This window comes from Haliotis cracherodii, unplaced genomic scaffold (assembly GCF_022045235.1).
Source record: "Haliotis cracherodii isolate W230 unplaced genomic scaffold, xgHalCrac1.p SCAF_1, whole genome shotgun sequence".
Classification (NCBI taxonomy): Eukaryota; Metazoa; Mollusca; class Gastropoda; order Lepetellida; family Haliotidae; genus Haliotis; species Haliotis cracherodii.
The window spans coordinates 33,335,056-33,351,420 of record NW_027266264.1 but is presented as its reverse complement, the minus strand read 5'-3'; the positions used below and the strand labels follow the sequence as shown (position 1 = coordinate 33,351,420).

The 16,365-nt window shown below is 39.4% G+C and overlaps 1 protein-coding gene across 1 annotated transcript; it reads left to right on the top strand.

Annotated features, from left to right (window-relative positions):
* The first annotated feature begins 6,268 nt into the window (after positions 1-6,268).
* On the top strand, positions 6,269-14,843 carry LOC139476164 (MICOS complex subunit MIC27-like). The gene is made up of 8 exons (XM_071259386.1): positions 6,269-6,296; positions 7,266-7,382; positions 8,623-8,748; positions 10,624-10,678; positions 11,428-11,523; positions 12,391-12,534; positions 13,111-13,142; positions 13,916-14,843. Exons 1-8 carry the CDS (start codon positions 6,282-6,284, stop codon positions 14,024-14,026), a joined length of 696 nt encoding a protein of 231 aa, XP_071115487.1. The 5' UTR covers positions 6,269-6,281; the 3' UTR covers positions 14,027-14,843.
* Positions 14,844-16,365: the final 1,522 nt, after the last annotated feature.

Below are 16,365 nucleotides of genomic sequence, written 5' to 3'. Positions count from 1 at the left end.
TGGCAAGCACTTGATGCAAAATCATGCAAACAGGCATTCAGGAATTTCAATTTTATATTCCAGTCTTGTCAACAGTTTTTTTTTTATTGTGGTATAATTCTAAGCATCGGTTCTATATAAAAAAATTGAACACAAACATTTGTTATTACCATTTGCTTTTTTTTTTGGTGGTAATACACAGGCAATTAATATGGGTAATATTCTTTGGGTATTGAACCATATTTAGCATACTGGTACTTTCCCACCAAAACCTTTTAAAAACAAAAACATGGACATTAATTCTTCACCTTTCATGATTACTAGTGACATTCCTGATTTTTAAAATTATGCGTTGTTAAGAACTTATGCTTTGCAAATAACTTCCATCCCAAATGTTGCACCTCTTTCACTTTGTCCATTATGTGCTCAATGGTTGCTTTCCTACCGCCACCTCGATGGTCACATCCCAGCCGTTACTTAAGGTCAGTGATCTGCCAACACTGCCAGACTGCTCACATTCAAACATATATTCTGAGTTTATTTTTGTAGCACAAAATGATGTTATGTCTGATACCTAAGGCAATATATAGATGTTTAATGTTAGACAGATTGCATAGCCAGGAAGGGTATTTTCCAGAACAGTATTTTGTCAAATTTTATAAAATAAAAACTATATATTGTCAAATATGAAAGTGATGTTATGTTTTCTTTACTTCAGTACAACTGACACGCTTATACTGGCATAGATTGTTTCAGGGTTGTCTTGTATGTATCTGAGAATTTGTGTTCTTTGCGCTTCAAGAGTGAGTTTGGTGTCGAGGAATCTGCTATGAACAGTGTTTCAGATGTATCAGCATGTCAGCCTGCATGTGTGGCAGTCCAAAGTGATGCTGGTCTGAGACATTAACCTCTTCGGTGAAACCCACCCACAGTGTGCTGACAAATAAAGAATCATCGGGAAATCTGGGTATTTGAATCAACAAGTCAAGCGAAGTTTCCTTATGAAGAGGTTATTGTACTTGCTGTAAACCGAAATCTATCTTATGGCAACATAGGTGTTGATCTACAGAGGCTGTTTAAGTGAATGTCTCTAAGCTGAACCGATCCGTTAAGGTCTGGGGTAGAATAGGTCTTCAGCAACCCATGCTTGCCTAAAAAGGCGACTTTGCTTGTCGAAAGAGGTGACTAACAGATTGATTCACTGTGCAGAGTTGCGTCCCTTTGTCATACCAGACACCCATGATTGTGTGTTCGAATCCGGTTTGCCCCAATTACGTTTCTAGGTTTGTCAGCACTTTGCCCATGTCCTTGGGTTTCACCAAAGTGGTATAGGTCTGAGACCTGCATCACTTCAGGCTTTCCTCCAACATTAAGCTGACATGCCCAATATATCTGTAATACTGTTAAAAGCGGTGGCGTTAAACCCAACTCACTCAATTGATTCACTGTGCAGAGTTGCGTCCCTTTGTCATACCAGACACCCATGATTGTGTGTTCGAATCCGGTTTGCCCCAATTACGTTTCTAGGTTTGTCAGCACTATGCCCATGTCCTTGGGTTTCACCAAAGTGGTATAGGTCTGAGACCTGCATCACTTCAGGCTTTCCTCCAACATTAAGCTGACATGCCCAATATATCTGTAATACTGTTAAAAGCGGTGGCGTTAAACCCAACTCACTCACTCACTCTTCTGGAACTGCAGTCTGGTTCATAAGTGAGTGAAAGTTTTGACAAAGGCTCTTTCAATATAGCTTTATATGCAATGTAAGTGTTTTGAATTTCTTCATGGACAATCGATTTGGGTAAGTTTAGATGGTGAGCATGCATTTAGACTGCGGCTTCACAGCAGCAGGAAGTGAAGAATGTATGTGTGGCAGCATAATGCATGCTTAGAAAGATCAGCCTCAAGGTTAATGGAAAAACCATGCACTTATTGAAGTTGATGAGCAGAACATTTATAGTCTTGGGTAAAACAGAATATGAACTGTGCTTGTGTTATATGGATCCAGGTTGGTGTTGACTCTCCTCTAAAAGTGGTGGTCCATCCTTGAATTGTCCAGTGGTCTTTCCTGGTTGAGGACGTGTGTCATGGTGGGGTCCCGGGGAAACTGACAACCATCAAACTTGATTATTATCAAACTCGGATTATTTTCAAACCTTCATGATATGACGAAATATTTCTGTATGCAGCCTAAACCTACATTCATATGCATGTATACATATGTCATACATTGTTTTTGTGGATGGTGAACAGTCAATATATTTACGAAAAATGAAATGTGTTCACTCAGTTCTATTTTGGAAGCGTTTACTACAGTTAACTGAATGCTCTACAATTAAACCGTGTGTCTGGTGTAGGCCATATTGGTGGGGGTAAAAGTAATTCTGACACTGTAGTCACATGTCCTTTGTGTGCCAGGAGAAGGACTCGGTATCTTTACCTCCAACACATTGGTCTGGTGCGAATGACCAGTCTTAACCTATAGACACTGCAGCCTGCGTGAAATGAAACATTGGCCCTAAGTTGGATAAATGGCTGCTGATAGGCTTGAAGTAGACTATAAAACTGGGGGTGGCAGACGAGTAAAGTCGCATTTCAATTATCCGATCTATCTATGCAATGACATCAATTTCCTGCAGAGACACGCATCTCTTTGATGAGGTGAGTGCGTATGGAGCCTGTTTAAACCTTGCTCATGAAAAAGTCTCATTCTTACCACAAGAATTGCTGAGCGGCGTACTAAGTGCATGCATTTATTGGTCAGAAGTGCTTAATGGACACATTTGTTGATTTGTATAGCAACAGTTGTCTGCTTGAACCTGGAACACTTCACCTTCCTACCGACTTCTCTGAAACTTGCGATGATCACATATTGAATGTTGTTCAATGCCGCTTGTCGCAATATTCCAACAAACATCTCGATAACACTCTATCCCAGTGTTGTGGGATCTTACGACAATCTAGAGGTACTGGGACCCACTGAATCTGACCCGGGTGTCCCCAGGGGACACACATTCATCCTAGAAGAAGAAAATGTCATTGTATGGGGATTCATCGTCTTGGGGAAAGGCCAATCATTAACCTTCGTAAACCAACACGAACCGAATGTTTTATCTGGATATCTAGATGCTTCTTGTTTGTACTAAAGATGCTTTCATTGAGAAAACGACCGCAAAAGTAATTGCCTTTTATTTCGTACACTACTGTATCTCCCCATTCAACATGTGGTTCTTGTGACCTTTTCCAATAATGGTCGAGCCGCTGTATTTAGTCCCCTGTAAATACGTCGTCTTCGTGATATATGTTGTTTTACGCCGCACTCATCTATATGAGGGTGCAGTATAAACCAGTGATTGATATTATGAGCAGCGTGCAACCCAGCATGCCGTTTTCTTATAGCACATGTATCAATATCAAGACAGACACGCGAAATGATTTCACTAACCACACTTTCAAAGTAAATGTACAATACCGCAAGAACCAATAAGGAAACTGGAAATATAGTGTTTTTTAAAGAGCATATAGCTAATATGACATTCACCCTAATCAATTCACATCCTATGCTCAGCCCTTGGTACCAATACTCATCCTCTTTTAAGTAGTAGTCGGAATTAAAGACGAGGCTACGTTATGAGATATCTTTAGTTAACCTTATAATAATTTATTTCGGGATATATGTTGACCTGCTATCAATAAAAGATGTCGAAATGAAGGGTTAGAATGCAGGATGTGTAAGGTGAAGAAGATGATACACACTACTAGGATGTGTCTGTACGGTAACCTCCCAAAACCCCTACATCCCATTTCCCCTACAGCTTAAGACAACAAAGGGGAAATGTGATGTAGGGGTTTGGGGAGATAACCGTCTGTACATTAGTTCTGTTCACTTTCCACGTGGCATTATTATCCTCGCCATATGTCACGTATTTGTTTTGTCAATAAATGAGGGGCGGTCGGGTAGCCTAGTGGTTAAAGCGTTCGCTCGTCACGCCGAAGGCCCGACATGGGTACAGTGTGTGAAGCCCATTTCTGGTGTCCCCCGCCGTGATATTGCTGGGATATTGCTAAAAGCGGCGTAAATCCATACTCAGACAGTCAGTCAGTCAATAAATGTGTTATGATAAAACATTGATCAGACGAATGAACAAATATAATGTTGTTATTTTCAATACCATAACATTTACAGCACTTTATATGAAGCACAGTTTCCCGCTAGTATTTATGTAATAGCTGCCGACATAAAAACGAAAGCCAACGATAATTAGAGAATAGTCAACGAGCTTCGAGGAATTACGGATTACCTGTCCCGAGTGAATAAGGTGTTAATCCCGAATCTTCGGCGAGTTATTTACAGCATCCATTAAATGGACACATATAATCCACAATTCCGAGTTTATTCTATGTATTACTCCTTGACACTTCGGGACCGATAATGAAGAAAAAACTTATGAAATGTCCACTCTACAGAGAAACAGGCAGTCAGTGTTCAGGGCCCACTTGCACAAAGCAGCCTTGGCGCTAAGATGATCTTAACTACCATACTTTAACATAGGCTTACAATAGTCGTAGCACTAAGATCGCTTTGTGCAAGTGGGCCGAGGTGACGTAATATGATCAAGTTGTGATGTCGTGAACAATGGATGACGTCATGTCGTATTTTGTCTTATCAGTGAAGCATTGTGACGTCATATGTCTGCAATCGAACAATCAGCTAGAGAATTGCTAAAATTCACGTGTAATAATTGGAAAGTTATTATGCACACAGTTATTCTAGTCTTATGGGTAATATTACCGTTTGTCCCTTTTTCTATTAGCATCCCATGTTACTTCACACTGCACATTACAAAATTACTTATATTATAACAATTTCAAATGTTTCATTATTTAAGAAATAAACGACAAGTGGGAATTGTTTATCGTACAATAAAATACTGCAGGGAGAATAAACCACGAGGGGCGCTGCCCCGAGTGTTTTGTGTTCCCTGCTGTGTTTTTATTGTGAGATAAACAACGACCCCGAGTCGTTTATTTCTTCTATGAGATATCAACATTATGAACTTCCTCTTCAAGGATGTTAATAAAATGAGCATGCTTTGAAAATATTTACCCGTATTTAAATAATGATGACTTCTTGAATACAATTCGATCTCGGCAATGTCGGACAAGTCGGATATTTTCGCATTTGTCACAGCGATTATTTGTAACCTTTTCTCCCAATACCCATTGTCATATTTCTCCCACTTTTGGGTGCGATCGTTCGGCCATTGCGTTTATCTGCATTGCCCAGCTATATCTATGACGAACAACTCACTAGACACTTCCCTCTCAAAATAACGTCATCAAGTTGCGAAAGTATGTGCGAATCTCTAGAAATGACGTCATGCTAGAACAATGTTTAGGAGATAAACATACTGTGTTTTCAATGTAGAGCTAAATTAAATTTGGAACCGAACGCGCAGCGTGAGGCTTCAAATGTTAATTCTTTCGCGGTCAAATCTACAGGTAACCTAGCTCCACATTGAAAACGCAGTATGTATATCTCCATTCTACCATAACTTAACAAAACGCGAACTATTTGGTGTTACCAAATATATTTAGTGAAGCGGCATGGGTCCAGTGTCTTGAGTGGTATGTCGATCTGAATTACGGAATCCATTAAATAAAATATTTAGCTCTACATGCGCAAGCAGTTTATTTACACCGTTATACTTCACTCGAACATGTGACAGGTATTTAAAGCATATGAGCACGGCAACGTGATGGTGCGTGCACCCCACACTCCGGCTAAAAAAACTAAGCAAGCCTTGAAATGTTTTTGTTCTACACCGCGACTCACCATTATTACGTCATATCGCTACTGTGACGCAAAATATATGACGCCACCGTCGTATATAGAATAGCTCCAAGCCCTCTGTTGTCCCCAACACTTTAAATACATTCTCTTGGTTGATTTCAACTTTGCATTTAGTTACCTATACTTGTAGATATATATATATATATATCCCTACCGACTTTGTAGATGAGTTTGAAAGATATTATAATTGTCCACTAAAAGTAATACTTTAACTCCAGTAAACAAATTGTAATGGGTGTAGGAAATACTTACTAATAGGTTTAAAACCTACTGATTTTTGTTTTTATGGTGAAGAAATAAATGAATGCTTTCAACATACATTTTATTACTGCACTAACCTCACCAAGCGTCGGTATAATATATTGTATGAGCGCTTCGTTTGCACGTTTATTAAGCGCGACATACCGGAAGTACCTGAATTATTGGAAGGGAGATAATTCATTTCAAGATGACGTTCTTGAGAGTGAGTATAAATATCTGACCTCTACAACCTAAATATCTTGTAATTCAACGCTCTCTGACAGGGCAGCAACTAATTGTTGACACGGGAATCGAAACAAAGAGATATTACCCTTGTCAAGCGATATTATAACGATATTTTAACAACAATATCGAAAATACTGAATCAGGAAAACACGACCACTGGTCATGCCGGTGGATGTTTGACATTGAACGTGTTGAAAATGAAGTGTTAGTTTTGATATTGCCACTTTTTGGTAAGAAAATCTCAATTTCATAGCAGATACACAGGGGCCGATACACACATGCCAAGTATTTGTCAACTGGCAGCATTCCGAATATTCCACATGCATTTTGGTCACAACGTAGGTTATTATTACTATTAACATGATTAAGTCAGCTTCCTGCACATGTTTTGCGTTTCTGATGCAGACTCATGCAGTCAGTATTTTTAGATGCGTCTTCACTAATAACGATACCTATCTCCCACTTTATTGATGGACCCATGAAGATCCGGGGTAAAATAGGTCTTCAGCAACCCATACATTACGGACTTGGTCGATGCATGTCATCGTATACCAATATACCAATGTTCATGATGTTAATCACTGGATTGTCTGGTCCAGACTCGCTTATGTCCAGACTCACTTATTTACAGACCTCCGTCATATAGCTGGAATATTGCTGAGTGCGGTGTTAAACAAACAATACCTTAGGGATTGGTCTATCTTGCTATCACAATCCTAAACCTTGCATCAGAGACCATATAATAGATATCTATTATATGGTCTCTGCTTGCATCACGTGCATGGGTCTGCTTTTCTATAGCACTAAGGAAATGTCCCAAACTGCAATAATTCTCACATCATTTACCTAAAACTTCTGCAAATATGCTGAACTGTTGCAAGTGGTGTCAAACCCGTTTGACTTCAACTGATGTGTAATAATACTAAAACTTCAATATTTTGCGTAGCGCTTTCGAGGGCGCCATCTAGGAGTGCTGTGTGTAGCAGCGGGGGTTCCTGCTCTCGGCATGCCCACTGTCCATGCAGGCAGTGCTTCAGAGGGCAACAAAGTCAAGATCTCCCAGGTAAGACAAAGTTCAGTTGCAGGGCTAGCACAAGGGCAAGAGTCCATCGGCAACGTTTGTAAATATGTAATAAGCCAGCACTAATACTGTTTATCATTGTGTTTATTAGAAGTGCTCATGGTGATACTTGTGACATCAGGGTGGCTGGGGTTATTGGGTGTGCCTGAGCTCATATTTTAGCAAGTGCCAGTTTAATATGAAAGCATTTTTTCGACATAATTTTGTTTTTCAGTTTCAACCTAAATTCAGGGCAAAAGGGTTTATAAATGGGATCTAAAATACATATGTTATTTTTGGTTGATTCAGTAAATGTGGTCATTGTGTTCACAGTGGCACAGAAATAAATTATTGATGCTGCACGTATACAGAAATCATCCATAATTTGCTGGTCCGAAAACTATCTGTGTACTGTGCAATGCATCAATTAGGTTATAATGACAAGGATGTATAAGAGCTGTGGAGAGGGTATGGAGGGGTTGAATCCCATTATCATGCATTTAAAGCATAGCCAAAGTGTTTAAGTCTGCAAATGAACAATGAAATGATGAATGCAATTGTCAAGATATTCCTGTTCATTCAACACTTCAGTTGCAGTTACTTGTCACACTAAAATGTTTTGTAATTTGGGGTGGAATACATTGGCTAGAGGAATCTGTCATGTAACTTCCATCCCAAGTCTCTTGGTACATTTGCTCAGATATGCTTCAAACACACATGGCATAAGTAGCAATGCCTAAGCCTTCTTCAATCCTTACTTCATTCCATGCTATCCTGACAGTATTCCCTTTTCTGCCACTAAATCCTCCAACAAATTACCCTAGGAATTCAACATTTAATGCCAAGAGCAGTTCTCACCACTTCTGCATATTCCTTCTCACTCACGTTTGCGGAACAGCACGGGTGTTGCCCAATGGCATTGTGACCTTTGCCCTAGTGTCATGTGACACCATTGTTATCTGCAACCTTCGTAAGTTGTCCGTCACCACTTCATTACTTTCTGTAACCTTTTAGGCACGACTACATACATTTCCACTCAGTTTAACAGTGTGGATGTATGTCTGTCGGTTGACTTTTCGGCTAACAATCCAAAGGTCACAAGTTCGAGTCCAACACATTCTCACAGAACTTGTTACCCACAACGGAGATCGTCCTCACAGGAATTGTTTCTACTAACTTCTAAACATGCTAAATGCACTCCATCATATGGAATATTCTGACTATACAACCTGGTGTGTTCCAGCTCCCTATGTATGATGTCCTAGAGAAGAAGTGCGAATATACCTATAAAGAAGCTCCACCATCTAGTCTCCAGGAGTCCATCTCCACTGTCAGACAGGCAGTGTGGGACTATCTAGACTCTATAAAGGTAGGTACCTGTAGATCCAGGGTAGAATATGTCTTCAGCAATCCATGCTTTCCGTAAAAGGCAACTAAGCTTGTCATAAGAGGCGACAAATGGGATCAGGCGCGCTGACTTGGTTGATGCATGTCAATGCAGGCTTCAAAGTTTACATTTTTACCAAGTAGCCATATGTCTACAAGTATTTTTTTCGAGGTAGCCAGTGGTAAAATCAAGATGTCAAGCCAATATTGTAGGTAGCCAAAAGCATTTGTAATTATTTTTTATCAAATAACTATTATATGTACAAGTCATAACACTAGTCTTGGAATTGTATAAGTAGTGGAAACTGTACATGCTGTACTTGCGTTTTGTTATTTGTGACTGGAACAATGATGCAATTTATGTTACTATATTATATAGGTATATCCTTGTTTATCCAATAAACTATCAACTAAAATAAAATACTAATTACATTAATATTATGCATTTCGGTTCATTGTTGCCTTTAGGAGGAATTATTTGCAAGTACAGTTAGTAGCAGACATGTTAATTTTTGTGTCTACATATGTGTAGCAATAGAATTTAGTCGCCACAAGATATTTTTTATGGTAGTCATTTGAATTTTAGACAGGTGACAAATTGAAATTAAGGTCGCATAATAGTCGCAACCTTGAGGCCTGCATTGTATTCCAATTGTGTAGATTGATGCTCATGACATCAGTCACTGGATTGTCTAGTCCAGACTCAATTGTTTACAGACCGCCGTCATGTAGCTGGAATATTGCTGGGTACAGCGTTAAACAACAAGCAAACCTGGTTTCCCCGATTATGTTTCTAGGTTTGTCAGCACCATACCCGTGCTTGTGGGTTTCACCGAAGTGGTAAACATCTGAGACCTTCATCACTTCGGGCTTTCCTCCCAAATTAAGCTGACACACCGCAATATGACTGGAATATTGTTAAAAGCGGTGTTAAACCCAACTCACTCACTCTGTGACAACATGGAGTATTGCTCATAATATTAACCACTGGTTTGTCTGGCCCTGACTCGATTCTTTACAGCATGCAGTAGCAGGAACAAACAAATGGGTCATGATGTTACTATTTTCTTAATACAGACACAGCAGTCCCATCTTGTTTCGGTTTTTATCCAATGAAAATACACTCACTGGCAAGAGAGTTTCTGTGAGATGTTACTGATTTGAGAGATGGAGATGGTGGCGTTGCTTCCTAAACGAAGCTGTGGTAGCAAATGGGCCCAGGGTATTTATCACAATAGAATGGAGATGTAATACACTGGATCACTGGAGATGACATTTCGAAAGCTGGTAATGATTTTGCTAAGTGGCAAAAAAACGTTTTGTATGAGAAGAGTGTCAAATGTATAATTTCATTGACAAAAATATTATGTTGATCATGCAGTAATTACACTAATCATTCTAATCATTATAGTTACATTTTCCAGATGTTGATGTCATATCCCTTTTGTTCGCATACATGTTCTGACCGCCTCCGTGGTCTAGTGGTGGAGCAGAAGGTCGTGGTTCAATCTCCCGACGCGTCATACCAAAAGAGGATAAAAGATGGTACTTGTTGTTACCCTGCTTGGTGCTCAGCTGAAACAAGGACTGGTCAGCTCGAAGTCAGTATACTGCGTCTGAGTAGGGTGCCATGTTAAACAGTGGCATGGAATTTCAGGGGGCGACCACTTTGAAATTGGTATAAGTCTGGATGAATACCAGCAGCCACAAAAACAAACGCACAGACACATGCATGCACTCAGTGGGTATGCACGCACCCAATAATCTTGGACATGAGACTAAACACCATTTCTCCTCTCCTAAACAGTCGCAGACGTAACGTGTTAAACTTGGCTAAATATGACCTTCCTTGTTCCAGGACACAACCAGTTCACTGAAAGACAAGTTACAGGTTGGCAAGGCACACACACTGGGTAGGTTACTACCATAGGGTTTCCTCCTCTTCTCAACACTGCATGACAAGAAAGACCTTGTGGGTTCGAATCCCAGTGTGCCACACTTATGTTTCTAGTTTTGTCAGCCCCATACTGGTGGCCGTGGGTTTCACCAAAGTGGGATATGGCTGAGACCTGCATCACTTTGGGCTTTCCTCCCACATTAAGCTGACACGCTGTGATATAATTGGTACACAGTTCAAAGTAGTTAGGTTCAACCCAACTCACTCAATCAAGAAAGAAAGACAAGTTTTCTTGTTGAAATTTCTGTTTGGCATATTCAGACCAGGCCAATTGTTTTGCTTTTTAGCCTTCAATAGATTTTCACGGTTAATATTCCAAGAGGCAGGAAGCAAAATACAATAAATAAAAAAATATTGTCAAAGTTGGTTTGAGTTTTATTTCAGCCTTTAAAAAAAAAGATGTTTATCAATATGAATGTCATTCAAAGTTCAAAGTTCAAAGTTCAAGGTTTTCAAATTTAAATTTTTTTTGTTTAGGCTGTTATTAGGTTTTTGTAGTCTGTAAAGAAATAGTACTGTGTGACCTTAGCGTATGTGGGAGGGCAGGTGGGGTAGTTAAAGCATTCGATTCCCCACATGGGTACAATGTGTGAAGCCCATTTCTGGTGTCCCCTGCAGTGATGTTGCTGGATTATTGCTAAGAGCAGCTTAAACAGACATAAGCCATATGTGTTGGAGTAACCTTTCTCATGTGTGGTGTTTCAGATTTTGTCACTTATATACAAGAGGACCCTAGCATTCTGCCCAAGGCTAGTGTGATCACAGTAGCAGGACTTGGAGGAGTCGTCGCAGGCTACAGAGGTATGTACAGCGTGAACAATACTTACTGGACTCCCTAATAACATACTGATAAAAACCTAGAACATGTACCTGACAAAAAACTATCTTTTTAGCCAATTTAATATGTAGACAGGTTGTTTACACATGTTCAGTCAATATTTGGGATGTACATGCACTGACTAAAACTCAAAATGTGTCATCTGAATTACTTTTACAAGCTATCTAGAAAAACTGCTTCTGACGAAGAACCCTGTATATATTTCTCAGTTGGGGTTAACTACAGTGTTTGAAATAATTTAAAAGCCCCAAAAGATAGTCGGGCAGGTCACCCATACATGTTGCCAGCCCATCTTCAAAGTAACTGGCCGCATTCAGACATTTTTAATATTGAAAAATTGCAAAAATAAGAGGCATGTCGTGTCATGATTCAGTGGAAATAATGCAAACAATTATGAGAAGTTATAATAAAACTGAATATGAAAGTAGTCTTAAAATTATCTGCCAGACAGTCGGGCAGGTGGAGGAAAATGTCATGCAGCCCAACGGGAAGACGGGCAGACAGGCAGTTATTTCGGACATTGGTTAACTGACATCCCAAACTAAACATTCTGAAGTTTTCTTTTACTGTCTTATTCCCATAAGAAACAGATGATAGACAGTAAGATGACATTACATAGCTGATGTAAAACCAGAGGCTTTTCCCGATCTTAAAGTAGATTTTAATAAAATCTGAAGTTTTCATTTCTATTATACACAATCTGCAACTAAGATTGAGAATACTGTTCTTAAGAAATCAGCAAATGGTCAGCCACCAAAATTACCAGGGTGGTATGTTTAGAAATAGATGCCGTCACTGTTCATGTGTTGACCTGTGTTGACCCATGACAGGTGGATTCCTGCGAAAGATGATCCTTAGTGGAAGTGCAATGACTGCAGCCGCTGCACTGTGTTACCCCAATGAAGCTGTTGCCATGACAACACAAGCATATGATGAGGTGTATGGCTATGCTCGGTCATTGTGGGAGGGGGACTGTGAGTACTTGAGTCTTTCTACCTGATAATGAATAAATACATTTCTAGCTCACCTGAGTCAAGACTGCTTAGGAACCTAGGACTGTGACATATTTTGCTGACAACCCTATTTTATAGAACATTATTTCTCACCCACCCACCCACCCACTATTTTTTCATGCCCCCTCCCCCATGAATGTCATCATATCCCAATTTCATGGATCAGTGCTCATGATGTCAATCACTGGATCGTCTGGTCCAGACTCAATTTACTGACCGTCATCAAATAGCTGGAATATTGCTGAATGAGGCGTTACACAACAATCATGCTCCCCCCATCCTTTTAACAAATGAAGAAATAATGTTCAAATGTATAACTCTCCTATTTGAAAAGTAAAGAATTTTAATATTCTTGTTGTCATCTTATTTTGTTGAAATATTTAAATGTAGTGTAAGTGTTTAGTCCTCAGTTTTTATGTTGGAAATATTTGAATAGCAGTGCTGACGGCAACTTTTAATTTAGTATCAGTCATTTTAAGCTGAGGATACTTCTCCAGGTGAAATTGGCTTTGTATTGGTGTGCGTCATTTTTTTCAGCTTCCTCATCTGATTTTGGCTCAGCACAACCGGTAAGTTAGAATCAGGGGCTCAGAACACAGAACAATTCGAGGGAAACAACTCTCGACAATCAATACAACTATTTTACAGATCCTATGACCCTTGTGGAGGGACCCTGGATAGAATTTGACCTCCCCCTGCCTTTCTCGTCATAAGAGGCAAATTATTGAATTGTGTGATTAAAAAATCAGAATCAGAGTTCTTATGTTTTAGAGGATTGTCAGATGTCCTGCGAACTTTCGATTGTGTCTCTTTTAAGATTGATCAGTAACTTCACAATGCATCTTCACATAACATTTCTTGTTTTCATGAAGCATGAGCTACAGAAATATGACATTCTTTTTCATTCCTTTCCATATTTTAACTTGTATCTAAATCAGTGGTCATTATTAAAGTCAGGAAAATAGATTATTTTTCTCAGCACTCGCCTGAATGAAGACATGAAATTGCCAAAAACAAGTCATAGCTTCTCTCTTGAGTAATACCTTTGACATTGGGCAGATTTTGTTGTGCGAGTGGTTGAAAGGAATTGTTTTTCATGTATAACTGGAAGTGAGATATAAGTTATTACATGTATTCAAGATAAATATCCTATTTACTCTGTAGTTTCCCCAGGGCTGTAGGGTAGCCTAGTGCTTAAAGTGTTCATTACAAAGTGCAAAGCCCATGGTGACCCCTGTTATGATGCAATATTGCTACAAGCTGACTCACTCATTGTGTTTGACCCAGTGTGTCTATCAATCGCTGTGCTGTAGTGCTGTTTATGACCACATATTGATTACAGGTGAAGCCAGCCAGCGAATCCAGTAAGGTGAGGATGGACGCAAGCCTGCAGGATCACGGGCAGTCCAAGGCCGAGGACAAGGACCTCTACACCACCAGGGGGAGCAAGTGATGACAGCCACAATTAATACTCTGTAGTGACGATGTGAATGTATATAAATATGTACCATGATGTACAGTGTATCGAGTTGAGTCTTGTGTTTGACATGGTGCATCCTCCCGAGGCAAGAGAGTTAACTGACTATGAAAGTCCAGTTTCCACCCAATCAAAATCGTGCAACGAAATTGTAATACGGTTCGTAAACTGTCATGCAGATTTCGGTCGATTGCAGGATTTGCAAAGCATGTGCACTGCCAACTCGTTGTCAGCAGACATTTTCCAAACCTTTTCATGTTTTTAATCAAGGTGCTCCCGTGATTTGATGCACTTCGCGATGTAAGACTCGTTTTATCACAATATAGATCTTGATTATCGATCAGATCGTCTTGACTGGGCGCCGCCATTTGTTTGAAACAAATGCAAGTGATGGAATCTGATTGGCCCATAGGAGAGGCTAAGAAAGGACATAACTTGTCATAACGACTGGTGACGCTACAATCGAGCCCAGGAATTTCAGCAATGCAACTCTCTTGCCTCGGGAAGATGGACATGGTTCTGTGCCTTATGTTATAGGGGGCCACAATTTGCCGTGCAGAGTAAAGTCCCTTAGGCATGAACCCAGATAGTGGAGTTAACACTACGATTATGAGTCTTGATATGTCCACGCAGATCTGTGCTCATTGGTTGCACCAAGTGGTAAACATCAAGAGCCTGTTATCCACCCACATTACGCTGTGATCAAACTGAAAGACAGTTCATGTGTTGTTGATGCCATTTCACTCACTCATATATTGCCATTGATGAAGACAATTATAAAGCATTACATGAATTCATTGCATTGTTTTATTTTTCAATAAATATAGCTCTCTCAATGAACATGTTAAATAACTTAACACAACACAACATTTGAAATAAAGACATGAACAAGACATTTCCAAGTGTAACATACTATCACAACATAACTCGGTATAGTAAACGCCCTGGACATACTGTCTGCAGGAAGCTCTCCACAACTGTAGTGGGTGTCTTTCTGAAGATGAGACAGTTAACATTCTGTTGAAACGCATGTTCAGGGCTTGTATGCTTAAAGCATGGCCCAGGTCATGGATAAATCATATAATGCTCGTCTTGATTTAAATGAGACGTGGAAGAGTTATTCTGCATGTGATATTCGATAGGGTCATACTTATATAAGTGAACAATGACTCTGACCTTACCTAATTTTATTATCTGGAATGTTTGCCATCAATCCCAAATGAATACTATTTACAGTGAAATAGACCCATTTCAGTCAAAAGCAGGTTTGGATTAAGATTCGTGGGCACAAGGTGATGTCCCCTTGGAGATATTCAAATTTTTAATCAGAACTCATGTAGATGGCAGAATTTCCAGACTGTTTCATGGGGTTACACTGTATCCAAATTATATCTTCAAATTGAAATGTTTGCTACAATGGGGAAATCATCTCGGTAACGTGCATGGTTCAGTAATACCTATTCTGAAACAATGTAGATGTCCTTGCTCACTCAGTCATCCAACATGTATATATACCTTGTCCAGTGCTACAACATGTTACATGCACACCTGTTGAAACTCGGGGATATCTCATGGTGTGAATGGAAGAAAGACTGATTTTGTTAACCCATACAAATTTTCATATGAACAGATATTTGTTAGCTAGACAAATACTGCAGCAAATAGGAGCATTTTGTAAGTTAGTTTGTAAGACATTCAAGCTAGGTCGACTGCGCAGATCTACTTAGGAGTATGGAGTGTACACGCACTGATAATCAGGCAATAAGCTACTGACACGGACAATAGAATAGAGTCAAAGTATGGAATAATGTACTATGGCAGATCATTATACAGATATAATACTTGACTGACACACAGAGTATAGTTAACTAGACATCCTACTTGGAACAATTAACACAAGACATCTGCAAGAATATAGAACATCTGATAAAGTTGGCTTAGAATTGGAGAACAGGAAGTACCAGTACACAAGATATGTTAGTAAAATGCTACATGCTGTATATGATTTTTGAGAAAAATAGTAAGCCCATCAAAGAAGGAGCTGTTTGTGTGGTATTGAGATTCAGCTAAAATATGTTTGTGTGGTATTGAGATTCAGCTTAAATTTGTTTGTGTGGTATTGAGATTCAGCTTAAATTTGTTTGTGTGGTATTGAGATTCAGCTTAAATTTGTTTGTGTGGTTTTGAGATTCAGCTTAAATTATTAACCCTGAAAATATTTTCAAGTTAAGAAAATGATCCTCAACATGATACATGATGGAAAACCCAGTTTAATATTCCATATCTCATAAATTCTAACAACTTTCCATGCATAT